Raw genomic sequence first — 15,737 nt, 5'->3', positions numbered from 1 at the left:
AAAAAACAGCGTTGACTAATTTCTTTGAGTTCCTTGTGTGGGTGTACTGTGACCAGCTGTAAACTTTGGAGGTTATATTTTTTGGTTTATATTGTTGGCTGTGACAAAGATAAGGTTTGGAATTTTCATTTAAAGTTGTTTAAAGTTGTATAAAATGACAAACCCTTCAGATTAGTTCAGTGCTCTTGATTTAAGAAAATACTGAAACTGAATTTGTTTTATCTATTTTAACTTACAGGCAGCACACAAAAAGGAGTTAAAGAGCTATTCTTCATGTACTGAAGTATAAACTTTAGATGAAATGTGTGTTAAGGAGTTCTTCGACCAGAATTTAGATCAGAAAATTCTTGCTTGTTTAGGGAAGTCGTTCCTGGACTGAAATCAACATGTATGTGAACTGTCATAAATACTAGTTTCAGTGGCTGATAATCGTCTGGTTTTAATGTATAAACTATCCCAAAACCTTCAACAGACCTTGGACAGTTTGAGTGAAATCCTTCCCTATTTGGTGATATATGTATTCTAGACAGAAGAAAGACCAGCTAATGGAAATTTAATCATTTCCACTGAGTTTTGTAACCTCTGTGGTGCATAGTCAGCTCACATAAAAGGGCAGTTCTTGTTAAAGATAAAAGTCAGTTTCCATCAGTGGCACATCCAGCGTGTTTGACACCCGTAAGGCCTCATCTTTTTGTTCTTTGGGTTAGATGGATAGATAATATACAGTAGATGGTCACGCACAATCAATCTCCACAACCCCCTATCCCCCCATGGAAATGCCTTAAAAATGGACTGTGTTTGGTACCTCACAGTCTCTCTCACATAGTCTCTGTCTCTCTAACTTACTGTCAGGTTGGCAGAGAGGTTGCTGGTCTGCAGACTGGCAGGGCTATTGTTTTCATTTCCCTTCCATTAAACATAGCTTTGGGAGAAAAGAAAGGGAAAGTAGGAGAGGAGAGTGAAGGTGAGGGGTGGGAAACCATCTTGGGAGGATCTGTTGCTACTAGACAGTGTGTTTATCATAACAGCTGCTGTCCACAGGGGAAACTTGGCAAGCTACATCAAAGGCTCATTCACAGCCCACCTCCACCATCTGACACACATGCACGACCATGCACACACACTCACGGAAGGACATGCTATCCTCCCATTCAATGTGTAAAAGGTATCGAAAGAGAAACCCTATAAAAGGCCGATTCTCAGGTTAAAGGAAGTTATGTTCCAGCCTTTATTACCTAAACTGTTAGCTCTCGGCAGTGAGGTCTGTTTTTACGATTGTTCTGGTTTTTGTGTAAATGAATTAAAGTTCCATTTGAGTGGCGCCCCTTGTCCATGCCAACACATTCTTCAGATTGAGAGCTGAGCTGGCTTCGCTTCAACACATTTCTCTCACAGGCTCCTGTTAATAGAGAGCAGTCCTCGCAATCCTTCCCCTCAAGACAGAGAGAGAGAGAGACAGATAGAGAGAGACAGAGACAGACAGACAGACAGATGGATAGAGACAGAGAGAGAGGGGGTGGGGAAGCCAGTTCAAGTGTTTTTATAGAGCACTTTAACCAGACTCCTCAAAGGCTCAGAGGATGAGGTTACAATTTATTTCCTTGTTTAGTCTCCCTCTGGTCTGTGAAGGGAAGGTAACCCAAACATGTCGCTCTGCTGCCATCATGAGGCCCCAAAAGTCAACTACCAACTATTCTTCTTCAGATATCACAGCTACTGTATCTTGAAATCGTGATTAATGCAACAGCGCACATGTGCACAAATGCATCCATCGCTTTGTCTAACTGGATCAAATAAAAGCAACATTTTCAAAAAAACTAAGCTGGGCTATATTTCTGCCTAATCTAGATATGATATGGACAGAGCAGCATTAGCAAATTGTGTCTTCTGCACTAAATCTTTACTGCAATTCAGAAAAAGATGCATGTTAAATATCTCTTCTGCTACCTGTTTTAAGGAAAGGAGCTCATATACATTATGGTACACCTTTTAGGATTCACAGCTGACTTGTCATGGTTAAAAAACATCACATTAACAACAGCTGTGTTGTATTCAGGTGGCTCAGTAAGTCATGGCAGTGCGACAGTGTGACAGTGGGCCTGCGTACACAGTGCGAGGAACCTGTTACTGAGGCAGCTAAATACAATTCAGCCACTATCAGTTTTATCATTTACATCTGTGCTTTTCCTGCTGTGTCAATATGTCCTCTGTGACAAAGGCTTGTTATTTGCAAGGCTGCTGTGTTATTTGCTTCTTTGCTGTATTTACTCAAGAAAATGTTGTTAAGCTTGTATGCATTTTATCATTAACAGCGTGCTTCTGTCTTATTTAGTCACAAACATTCATACCTGGTGTTCATTTACACCTCCCGTTTGGCCTCTGAGTCTACCAAAGAAAAGAGGCAGAATAAGAGACAGAAAGACAAAGAATACCGTGTTCTGTTTCAATGACTACATGAGCTTTACTGTTGTAGAAACTGAATACGTCTCATATTGTCAGTATCATTTTGTTCAGTAATAGGCAGGCCTGTCATGACCACTGAATATGAAAACACTGTTCGTGGCATGATGCTGGTGTGTGATCATCACATTACATCACAATCACAGTTTATTTTACATACTGTTTGTGTTACAATAAAACATGAATGCAGATGCAGATGGGGATTGTCGTTCACACAAATACATGTATGAACTGAGCTACATATGAAGGACATCGGTACATAGACACAGCACATTGATGTCAGTGCAGTGGTGCTTTTCAACTTGCCATATTTCAGCCCTTTTTCTGTCTGCCTGTCTGTCTGCCTGTCTGTTGTGTGTGTGTTGTTGAAATCCCTCCCTCTGGATCTCTCCCCGCAGTCCCTGAGGCTGCCCAGCTGAAACAATACAGAGTGCAGGACACTTAAGAGCCCTGCTCTAGCCTCTCTCACATAGCACCACCAAAATCATAAGCCCGCTACTCATCTCCTGCCAAAACCTCTTCCTCTTGGCACAAACTTTGAGTTTGTCAGTTTGACAGCTGCTGCAATGAATTAGCTTTCCAGAGATTTTCCAGCTTAATTGTTTGTATTAACCTCTACACTCCTTTTTGAAATTGGAAAAAGAGATATCCATCAGTGCTGTCAACATGATGATGTGACCACGTATAGTCACCTGACACAGGACTGCGATGAATGGGGTCTCACGTACAATGAATTAGTAAGTCACCATGGCAACAGTGGAGACGAAAGCAATGAGAGAGAGGAAGAACACAAGAGAGATTAGCACACCTGGTGTTTATGTGTTGATATATTATGTTTATGTAGTTTAATTTAAATTTGATAATGGTCAGTGTGACTCACACTCACACACACACATAGGCAAAGAAAAGAGATGGAGAGTGAGAGAGTGAGAGGAGAGGGAGGGTGCTGTCCTCCAGACAGATGGATGCAGTGATGCTGTTTCTGATGACTGGGCCCCAGAGACGGGAGCAAACGCTCTGCTGCCAGCAGGCTCATATTCTGGGCTTTGTTTTTGGTAATATGCTAACCTGTGGAGCATCCGGACAGATGAGACACATTTAGAGAGTTGTGAGCATAACACAAGCCTTCAGATGGAGAACCAACAAAGCCTCATTCATTAACCTGACTTGCACTGAGGATTTATGCCATTTTAAAAGGATTTGTCTCTGTTTGTGTGCGTGTGTGGGTGTGCACGTGTGTGTGTGTGTGTGTGTGTGTGTGTGTGTGTGTGTGTGTGTGTGTGTGTGTTTGCGTGTGTGTGTGTGTGTGTGTGGACAATAATCTGTTTAAACAGTCACATTGTGAGGACCCTCCTTACTAATGGGGACAAAATGCAAATCCCCACAATGTAAATCATTAAATATTAGGGTGAAGAGATATTAGATGTTTATCGTTATGGTTAGGGTGGTTAAGTCTTAAGGAAATGAATTTAAGTGCTGTAATGTCCCCAGAAGTGATGGACATGACTGTGTGTGTGTGTCAATATGATGAGTATGTTGTGTTGGTCGCAATTGTGGCTTTTGTAATATCAGCGGCAATGTAGGATTACAGGCAGTTGTTAACAATAAGGTCTTCAGTTGTCAACATTCAAGGATTCAAGGATTTACATGGGAGTAGATTATAAATTGTCTCAAAAAGGAAACCCTCACCAATGTGCTGATGAATTCTGAGCCTGAATGATCCCCTGCAACACAGGTTATAGTAAGACTACACTGTCTTAACGTGTTTGCACAAAAGAGGGCAGCAGAGAGTGAGCTCTGAACCTCAGGAGTAAAAGTCACCATATGCAGAGTGCACACATGCATGAAGAAGTGCGTCAGCTTGGTTCATCACACAGATATGCTTCCTTAGACACGTGGTGCATGTGTTTCAGAAAACCCATCCTCAGCGCACATGGACACCGGAAGATATGCAGAACTACTTTCTAGTTCATCTGTCATCAAAACAAAACAAAACAAAACAAAAAGTTTTGGGGAGTATATTGCCCATGCACAGATACATAAAGTCATTAAGAACATATGTAAAAAAAGAGAGAGTACTGTATATTTCAAACAACAAGCCCTAAAACAAACAGCAGCACATTGAAACATGAAGATTGCTGTAAAATATGTCGATCTAAAATATTTTTATGTACAAATGAATCTTTAAGAGTAACTTCATTGGATGCCATTGACTTAGCCAGTTTAAGTCACTTCTATGTGTCTATAGGTGAGTGTTCATGAGTGTGGAGTGTGCTGCGAAGCTAAGGGTCACTGGCATAGGAAGACTACAGCACGTCCAGTCACACATTTGCACCGTGTGACCTGCCGCTGTCTGCAGGAGAGGGTGTGAGAGACAGGGGAGAGTGCTTTGGGGTAGAAGCCAGACACACAGAGGGGAGGTCTGTGAGAGTGCAGCAACATAATTATTTTATGAGACCTGTTGTGGGAGCTCTGCACCTCAAGGCAACAGGCCTTTCAGAGATGTAGCCACCGAGGTGAAAATGATACGATTCAGGTTACAGTAAGGCTGACAGAGAGAAAGAGGACAACCTAAATATACACGCGGTGTGTATGCATATACAGTCTTTCCATGTTCGTGTATTAGTGCTGCCTTTTGCCTGGTGCATAAAATCTGCAGCGCCCATCTGCAAGGAGAGAGGTTCCCCAACAAGTTGACAAATATTTGTTCTGACAGCAGTCACGTTTTGCTGAATCACTCACGTGTCCAGTCCTGCTCCTAAACACCAGACAGGGATTCTTATTTATTTATTTATCTATTTTGGAAAATAATGGGCGTGGGGTGGAAGTCAATGACGTCACGTCCCATGACAATGTGCTCGTGACACCCCCGCAGAGGTTGCAGTGGTGAAGAGGGAGAAAAAGGGTTTTAAAGTCACCCCACCCCTAACATCTTTGTCTCCTGTTACAGCCACTCGAGGGACACACTGAACTGTTCATCATGGGTGACCTTCTTATTTGCTGTTAAGTATATTCCCCCTTTTCTCTCTCTCTCTCTCTCTCTCTCTGTTTTTAAAATAATGACACTGTCTCAGCCGCACCTCTTGGCTCCTGTCCATTTAAAGCATGTAACCATAAAGCCATTTACTCAGTTTTCTATACCACCACAGATAGATATGGCTTTCTACACTTCAACCCCCATGGCGCCTTTTACAAGGACTGTGTCAAACCCATTTGCCTTCTGCATTTTTTGAAGAGTAAATTCTCTTCATGTCCTCGGTAAGTTATCTTTACTGACAGTAACTGACAGGCCATTTTTAAAATGTCCAACTTTTCGGCTGGGAACGGACGAAGCTTAATGTTCTACTGTTTATCTCTTCTCACCACATGAGAAGAGATGCCTACGCTCTGATGTATGCTTTTAAGTGCCTACCAAGTTGGTATTTTAACCTTTTTGCCAGCATGATGTCTTCTTTTTATCAACCTGAGATCAGACTGACATGATACATAGCTGATGGAAGAATGGAAACAGTCTGGATCAGTAGATTATTTATGACTGTGCTTTTGGCCTAGAGTTCTTCCTTGGTGCCAGTGCAGGAAATTTACTGTGTCTGCAGTAGTCTGAATGCTCACTGCTTTATTAGAATACTAGATGCAGTCCAGAAGGACAGTGATAGCAGAGAGTGAAGTGAAAAAAGTGAGGATAGTGGGAGAAGGACAGGAGAGTAATGGACAGAATATATAAAGAAACATTTCATTCATTGGATAGCATCAGCAAATGCATGACCTAAGAAAAATCACTTGAGTGTACCGTAACAACTTGAAAACAGTGGAGGATGAAAGAAAAAAGAATGGGCTGAACATTTTTAAAATGAGGAAGGAAATGTAATGTAGCGGCTTTTGTTTTATTCAGAGCAATATTCTCTTGTGCAATGACTCGAGCTGCTCTCATATGAAACAGAACTTTAGTGTTTTATTTCATAAGATCTGGTAGGCCTGTGAGGTCTGGAAGGAGATCAGCAGCATACTGATCAGTCACTGATGGTTGGGAAAATTGCCCATACAGCTCTTTGGATTCATGTCTTGTGCACAATGGACCAGACTACTGTTTTTCAGGATACTTCTAACTTAATTCTCTTTCTTCAATGTCAGACATATTCCATTTGCTATATACGAAACAGCATCTATTACAGAGTTGCCTGCCCATTGTATAGCATGATGGCTGCATCTATAGCAGACCTGTGCAAGCATTTGGTGAAATCCCATTAAAATATACAGGAAAATGTAATACTTCATTCCAACAAGTACAGTGTTACCGGCTGCCATTCACCTGAGTTAAACCACCTTGGCTGGAGAGCTAATATCAATAGAAAAATAATGCAAAAGAAAAGATCAGCCAAGGTAGTTTTTTCCTTTGACACTGACTACAATGCTAACAACAAAAAACACATTATTGAGTGCATGTTCCAGTCATGATATCTCCACCAGCCTTTCAGTAAAATAAAACAAGGCTGAACCCAAATTTGTCCCTGTCATACGGGAAGGTGAACCTCCCCTCCTGGGAGGGAGAAGTGGGCAGAAATTTTCTGCGAAATCTCCCCTTCTCTTTCCTGACATTAGTTCACCTAGTAAAGTGTAAACAAAAAGAGCATTATGGACAACGTTGTACATTTAATACAGCCCACTTATATAAATTTTACTAACCACTGTTATAATAATATACATGCAAAAAGTGGATTTTATATATTCAGATAAAAAAATTCAGACAAAACACTTGTTATGACACATCCAGCCATCACTGAGCAAAGTGAACACTCATTTGGAGCCATGTTTCTGATCACTTGGCAAATCTAAGTTCAGTAATCCTTTAGTTTGGTCTCTGCCAACTCCTGAGGATAATATCTGACTCTTCAGCTGCTAAATGCTCCATTGTGTTCACCACTTCGTCACAAACTGTGCCAACTTGTCACTTGGTTCTAAGTAGGCAATACTGCAAAAAACTTAAGTTGCAGGCTGGACAGCTAAACAACATGCTGAAACTACCTATAAATCTACGTAAAGCTTTAGGTGATAAATTTCCACTGGTTTGTCACTATGAATGACCCCTTTTACACTGATTTCACATTGTCATTTGACTTTGTTATAATACAAATATCAAAGTACCATAGCAATACTCTGTGCAGTCTACAAATACTGTTACAACATTAAGAAAATGCTCAGTTTACTGAAGATTAACAAAAGTAACATTACCAAAGTTGAACAGTAACCATATTATATTTGATATTTGAAGTGGTTGTGTCACAGTCTGGTAAGTGGTTAAAGCACACCGCAAGCACTTTGCTTGGTTTCTTTATTATGTCTTATTATGGTGTTTGAAGGAACAGGTCATTTGTCTCTCTTTCTGATTAACAGTGAAAATTTCCCCTGAGAGCTTTGAACGAAAGACAGGAAAGCTTTCCAAAGAAGGACAGAAACCAACCGTATTTTGATATTGATTTTTTTTCTGTGCTCTTTGTGAGTGTTAATGTTTGTTTATTGAATACCCCTCACCCTCTTCATGATGCCTGCTAAATTTGTGAAAAACTAGTGCCAATGTTTGTTTTGTCCCTTCTGCACAGCTATAGAAACATGGTGGTGCAACATGGCTCCTTGGAGGAGAAGGACCCGCCCCCTCTGTAGTTATGAAACACTTGTTTTAACATAATAATAACACAATTCTATACGTTAATGATAACATAATCATCAATATTGTATTCACACTGGACCTTAAACATTTCAACAATATTATATGATTGGTTAAGCATATAAAGTTGAAAACTCAATAGGTAATACATGCTCAGAGGATCCAATGATTTAAGATGGAAATCTATTTATGAAAAGTGAAAAAGTTTTACCATGAAAGATGTTCCTTCATACATGACAACGCATATAATATGTCATAATTCCTTTCAGTTTTTACTTATGATCCACTATAAGTAGAGGCAGAAGCCAGAGTTCCTGCCCCCCGCCAGTATTTTCTTTGCAGTTTTCTTAGTATTTTCTTTTATTGGAACACTTCTGGCCATCAACCACTCTGGAGAAAGATAGCTGACAGTTGAACACCAACATTTTGGGTTGATGGCTATTTGATGACCTGGAAATGAGACTCAATAATCAACTATCTTCCTCCTGAGATGCTTAATGGCATGTTTACAAACAAACAGACAAATCCTGCATAGTATGTCTGAAAGGAAGGGAGGAAACACGCAGCAGGGACGGAAAGAGGATGAGAAAAGAAGGCAAGCAGGCTGTTTGACAAAAATCCAGTCTGACTCCTGCCACACCTGATTTCAATCTCTTTGTGAGTGAGTGAGTGAGTGAATATAAGTGCATATGGAATACAATAAGAAGTATAAAATGGGATATAATATAATAAGAAACATGGGAAGAAGTTCAGCTTTAGCAAGAGGTTTTAGGTAAAGCAACATGATGGGTAATAAAGAGTATAAAGAGGTAAACTGCAAAAGAAACAGCTGCGGTAAAAGGAATAAGGGAGCCTGTCTAGGTAAGCTGTTAGAGAAGACCCTTCCAAACAACAGAATGAATTTTCCAGAGTTTAAAGGATCATTTAGCAGATTAATTATTCAGCTCGAGTGCTCACTGCGATGAGGTTATGGCTGTAGTCTACACTGCAGCTCTGGCTGCTGCTGAGTCAGGATTAATCTCATGGCACAGCATTTGCCCTCAGTGCATCGCAAGAATGATTGAAACTGAAATCATGAAACCTGTTTGTGAGCATTGACTTGACCACGTTATTAGAGCCCGAGGACACACTCCAGATGAGGTGGAAGAAGATCCGCAGGTGGGATGACAATGGCTGCCAGATACCAGAGAGAGAGAGAGAACAATCACAACTTCATCATCGCATGAACACAGCAGCTTTATAAGCGGCTATTGTGACGCCGCGTGACGTTGCCTGAATACTACGACTTGGTAATTACACAGGCTGATGCTGAGGCATACTGATGATATATAATTAGACACACATGTAAAGTAACTGATTCGTGTATGTAACAAATAGTCAAACAAAATCCAGACAAGGCAAATGTGCCACACTGCAGTCAAATCAAAAAAATCAAACTATGCACGGCTCAATTTCCTGCTTTCCTGTTTTTAATCTCAGTTTCGGGAGAATTTTGTGATTTTCCACTTCAAGCTAGCTGCTGAGTAGCTCTAATCATAGAACTGAGTGGGAATCTCACAGCAGGACTTTTGTGGCTGGCCATATGGATTCACACTGCATGGCTGCTGAAATGCACAACGCAGAGCAGCTACAAACTGTCAGCACAACCATAAGTAAGCAAAGTTGAACTCAGCTTCTCCTGACTGTGGGTCACCAACACCGCTCAGTCATCGCTGCTTTAGGTTTGCATAGAGATTAAGCAGGATCATGTTCTAATCTGACACAGAATCCCCCAGTACACTGCATGTATAACATATACCTGCTACACATGCAGACAAGGCTTTAAATGCAGCACGCTTAGTTAATTCTGTTAGCTCTCCAAATAAAAACGCCTCCAGTATCAAACTTCACTTCAGTCAAGCACATATTATATTACTGTGCCATTATCCGCCATTTAATTCCTTTAATGAAAGCTCTGGAGGCTTTGTTGAGCGGCTACAGATACTGTGGATTTATTTGACTGCATGCTAGTTTGTTTTTTATTTCCTTTCTATTTCCTTTCCTATCACTAGCTATGTTATCATTAGCTTTTTGTATTCTTATTCTCCTGCACTTGCCTCAAGCTCCAACCCCTCCCTTTCATAAACAGGAGTGGGAAGTATGTGTGTGTGTATATGTGTGTGTGTATGTGTGTGTGTGTGGTGGTGGGGGGACATGTCCGCAGCCATGTCTACAATGGCGACGGCTACAGCCCGCTGCGGTGTGCTGTTTCATGAATGGGGACCAGCTGCAGCCCTTTGCTAATCAGGTGCTCAGCTGATCTCATAGTCTGACACCCTGAGAGCTCTGCGCTCACACACACCATATATATCACAATCATGTCTTATTTTATATCATAGTGACAGACACTGTGGAGTTCCGCAACAATCTAAGGGATGTGATTTCGTCGTGATGGGTCTGACTACACTGTTATGCAACAGATTGTGTTCAATGTTCACATAATTTTTAGCGAGAAATTGAGTGATATAGAGATTACATTGTGTGATTTTTGAAGTACTGGCAGAGTATTTGGTTTCCATCACAAATGTCTTTATTAACTATTGTTTTAAGAAAACATAGGCTACATTAAAAACTAAACATAAAAGTAAAAGGTACATGCAAACATATTAACATTAGACAAATAGCACACAATACAGATTAATACAGTCAGATGACTGGAGATGTCGCAACACAAAAGGGGTTGCATAGAATTGACAAAAGCAAACAACTCACTGAAATCAATTCAGGGCATTCTGATGGTTATAAGTAAGACAGAGGTGAATTAGGCTTTAGACAGTGACAGAAAAGAGAAATAAGAGAGGACAAGATTTGAAAACATCTTGGTTAGTAGCTATTCACAGGGGAAGCTATCATCAGTATTGTGGCCTGCAACCTTGTCCCTTTCCTTGTTCTCACTCAAAGTGCATTAGACCCGCTTTGACCGAGTCTGCTACAATCATAAGTCGCTCATGACAAAAGTTATCAAACACCAAAGTGCATCTTACATTATCACTCTTGACCAGATATGTGCCTTTGTCATTGTCTGGAGTTCACGTCTTTTCATCCATCTGCAGTCACATTATCGCTGAACAAACAAGCACTTGCATTCTCTCAGCTCTTCATCATTAAACTCATATTTTGCCTTTAACTGTGGACAGGGTGTTTCCCGTGTATTCACGTCATTCGGAAATACTTTCCACACGCTGGTACATATTTCACATTTCAAGGAAAGTCTCTGTGATATATAAAGCATCATTTTGAGACAAATGTTCACATGGTTGGTTATTATTATTCTTATTTTAAATGATCTTGTAGAAAGTTTTGATTATTAAATTTAACAATCAGTGTGCTTCAGAAATTAATTAAGTTTGGGCTTATGTTTTATCTTCCAACTTCACAGCATCAACAGACAACAAACTTTTACCATTCACATCTCTCCAGCCTGCTTTTAAGATGCTTCAAAATACACGTGACATAGAACAGTAATAGGAAGACATTCAATATGACACATTAACACATTTACATACACATCTATATATACGTGAGTTCTAATGCAAAATGTTATGTATACACTGAGGTGAAAATCTAATCACACCAGAAGCCCTTCACTTTCTTTATGGTAGGGATGCACCAATAACAACAGCCGCGTTGGAGATGCCAGGCTCAGACTGAGTACTGGCATCTTAAATCAAATCAAAGACTCACATGTAATGAACATGGAGAAAGCATCATATTCAGACGGTCACACAACCCCAAACTGCACACTGTTGACTAAACAGAGCAAATCTTGTTAAATTTCAAAACGCAGTCTGTGTTGGCAGTGACTGATTGGTATTGATGCATCTCTCTGTACCCCCGTCAGCAGTCTCATGATAACTAACGCTTTCTGGTTTTGTACCTGCATGGATGCTTGAACAAAGTTTACACAGACCAAAGCAGACACTATGCCACTGATTTAACAATATAACACACAGCAAGCTCTGCCATGACCAGGCATTATATATCCACAGTGCATTTTAAGAAATGTGCTAGAGGAATGCAGCTCTGTACATGATAAAGCTAAATGTGGTGAAAGCAAATATCAGCTCAGTGCTGGACATCTCTTACTTCAGCAAAGCCGTTCATCAGGTACAGCATCCAAGTTCCAATGCAAACCCTGTCAGATTTAGAGACAAACATCACTGAAGAGTTCACAGTGGAGCTGCTCCAAAACCTAAGTGGTTACAGGAATAGTTTTTATCCACCTCCCAACCTGATGGCCTCATTAAACGGAGAGCTTCCCCCGAGGCCGTGATGATGTAAACAAAGGACAAAGTGATGTTCAGATTACAGTCAGTGCCCTGCAATCAAAAGCACCCTGTTTGTTATTCCTCTGCTTGCAGAAGTCTCAACTTTTACATGCCCGCAAACATTGTTCATATCCTACAATGTAAAAAAAAAAAAAAAAAAAAAAAAAAAGCATGATGGATATATGCAATGAAGTAATGACATGCAAGTCTGTTTGTCACAAAGACAGAGTACATGACAACAAATGATTTGGAAGACTGCTCCCCAGTGAATTAATAATGAAACAAACAAACTTATGAATGTGGTGTTAGCTGTTTTCTGTCGTGGGCAGAGTGGTTGTACAACATCAGTCAAGGCATGTGATACAGAAATGAAGTCATCAGGCAACAGTTTGCCATCTAAGGACAAAAAAAAATCAGCCAGTCAGGTGCTCCAAACCACTTTGGTCACGTGGGGTGTGAGAGTAGCACTGTCCTTGCACAGTGGTGACTGTGGATAAAAGCCATTTAAACACAGTTGTTTGTATAGTAGCTACTTTGTCTACAGACAATACTGCTCTGCAAAAAGCACGAGTAACACAGTGCAATCAAGAGCATTAGAAATGAATGAGCATTGCATTTTGTATCTGTAATGTACAATAATACTTTTCTGTATCCGTTAGAAAATAATTACTGTGAAAATAACATCTATCTTACAACAATAAACCTGAAGAAGAAGAGTCCAGTGGTAATCTGAGGTAAATTTAAGCTTGCAAAGGGCTGCTAGATCTATTTTCCCTTTGGGTGGTGGAGGACAACGACCATGTTCAAGGGGTTCATTCAGAAAAGAAACAAACCGTACACTATGACAGTATTGAAGCCCATTCTTTTAGCCTTCAAGATCTGATGGAATATGCAAGATGCAGTTATAATTTACGGAAATTTCTTTTCCTAGGAAAGATTTTGAGTTCATCATCTTTGGACTTTGCAAAAATATACAATAGGTGTTGAGCGGGCGCAAACATACGGCTAAAAGGTAGGTTTCTGACCAAGTATAGCGTCCCTGGATTGGAAGCCTGTAGCCCCCTGTGCCTGTAGGCTGCATGTTAAATGTACATTTTACACTATTTAAACCTGCTGGGGGGAAATGCTACATAACGTTCCACATCACGGCTTAAAATAAGGCATTTTTCAATAGTATGGCAGTGAGACATTATACATTGAATTTTTATGAATGAAATCACCTGCCGCATGTGGACCCCCCCCCCCCCCCCCAAAAAAAAAGCCTATACGTTCCCTTGGCGTCCACATCAGCCAAGATGTGACGATTTCTGCTTCCCATAAAGCCGGTGTTTTTGCACACGTGGAACACAAAGTGATAATTTAAAGATCCCCACGCCATCAAATAAATTCACGGCATCTCCTGTGAGAAGCAGTGATGCCTGAAGCCGGCAATGCCCGGCACGTTTTCCGTGGCACGTGTTTCTACATTACATAACATGAACATGCCCTCCCAAAGGGCACCAAGCGATACAGAGCCCTGACATCAAGGCAAATTATCTAACAGCATCCCACACCGGCGCCTGTCAAAGGGCTTAAGCAGCAGTCCCCAACACCCATTCTGTTTACTAAATATTTGAAGCATTGTGGGAAATTGTTTTCGGTGTCACAACGTGTGTGTTGCTGACAATGTCAGAAAGAAAAAACTTTAACAGGCTACAGTCATAATTAAGGTACTCGGGGATCAGTACGCGCAAATAACGCATGCAGTGTTCCACCTCACACCGCAAAGCTCAGATAAAGTGGATCCATCCGTTCTCCCATTCCCGCGGCGGGGACATCTTGAATCGGTGACGCCGCACTTTGTAGTTGTTCCCATTATTATTGTCCCAGAACTCTTGACCGCCCACACAGTATTTAATTGCAAACTGCAGTGTGCCTCCGTTGTCGAGGTAGGTGGGCATGACGATCTTGAAACGGAACTTATCGGTGACACCGTCGCTGGAGCTTGGGACATAAGAAGCCAAACTGTCCATAAACGTTAACCAGTTGTTTAGAGAATACCGCAAAGAGACGCTCTTTTCGAAAGCCAGATTCAAAACGCGCACAAACCCGGAGAGACTGAATTCGTCTGCCTCGACCGTCTCCAACATGACTTTGACCTCCCTCACTCTCTGTTCAAAGCCGGGTAACGTGCCTGGGTTACTGAACTGCAGCTCCATGAACACAGACTGCGCAGGGGCCCGCGGGAATTTTGTTTCCAAATGATTAAGGTGGAGGGGTCCTTTGGGCAGTTTTGCCAATATGCGCTCCGGCACCTCCGGCTCATCTGTGTCATCGAAGTGCTTCACTGAAATGAGCTCCAGGCCCAGGGAGTCGGCGAAGCGGACCTTTTTCTGACTAGTTGGACTTCTGCTGCGGGAGATCTCTAACTTTGCTCTCTCTGTGGGCGTGGGCAGCGACTTGCACCTCCGCCGCAGAGTTGGACTCTGTGGAGGCTTCAGGAAGATCTCTCTGCCCCGGGGTCTCACGTCCACCACGGGGCTCTCGATGGGCTCGCAAGTCCCGTTGATCCTGTCAAAATCTTCCCCATCGTCAAGCCGCGGGTTTGCCGCTGCCAGGCTTCCGAACAGTCCAGCTATGCAGCTGTAGTTCCTCGGCAGGCAGGTCTTTGGGGGCAGCATGTCCACGGCAGTGTGCGAAGACTCTGCTTCCATACAACGCAGCAGATCCTGCACTGCAGAGCCCAAGTGGTCGTGATGGCCAAAACCGGCTTGTGGAGAGATGGAGCCGTCAGGTGTCAGCGTTCCCGCTCGCGGATAGGTTCTCCGGCTGCGTCAGAAGCTGACACTTTGCAGTTCTGGACCAATAAACCAAGCTGCGGATGTGCGCCAGCAAAGTGCGAGGTCTCTCCTGCAGATCGGGCACTTGAAATTTCTGCGTGTGAAGAATAGGCTGTAACCCAAAAGTCCGCTCATTGCAACAACAACAAACAAACAAAAAAAAGACTAAAAAGTGCAGACCTTCCTCTTCACAGTGACCACCGCAAGCATCACTCGTGTCTCTGTTTCGGTGTGACCAACATGCCGTGTGTTACCTTTGCAGCTGATATGAGCCCGCGGGGAGCAGTTCTGACGTCTACGTGCAGAACAGAACGTTGCAGCTAACCAACATGGTTTCCTCATTCACAAGTGATAAGCCCCATCAACTTCCTCTTTTTCAGTTTGTGACCTTATTTAGCGATGCCAACAGAAAAAAAAAACAAAAAACAAAAACAACACAAACACATTTTGAATGAATTTTGAGCATTTACTCTGCTGAGTGATTGAGAC

General features: G+C 41.8%; 2 protein-coding genes across 2 annotated transcripts in view; one reads left to right on the top strand and one right to left on the bottom strand.

Moving 5' to 3' along the window:
* The window catches only part of LOC124064477, a 956,368-nt gene that overhangs the window by 512,853 nt on the left and 427,778 nt on the right, over positions 1-15,737 (top strand). The gene's annotated exons all lie outside the window — the stretch shown is intronic.
* Positions 10,656-15,600, bottom strand: LOC124057304 (protein phosphatase 1 regulatory subunit 3E). The gene has a single exon (XM_046385381.1). The coding sequence runs from the start codon at positions 15,120-15,122 to the stop codon at positions 14,199-14,201; it is 924 nt and encodes a 307-aa protein (XP_046241337.1). The 5' UTR covers positions 15,123-15,600; the 3' UTR covers positions 10,656-14,198.

This window comes from Scatophagus argus, chromosome 1 (genome assembly GCF_020382885.2).
Source record: "Scatophagus argus isolate fScaArg1 chromosome 1, fScaArg1.pri, whole genome shotgun sequence".
Lineage (NCBI taxonomy): Eukaryota > Metazoa > Chordata > Actinopteri > Scatophagidae > Scatophagus > Scatophagus argus.
The sequence above is the reverse complement of the archived record's forward strand: the minus strand, read 5'-3'. Positions and strand labels throughout refer to the sequence as shown.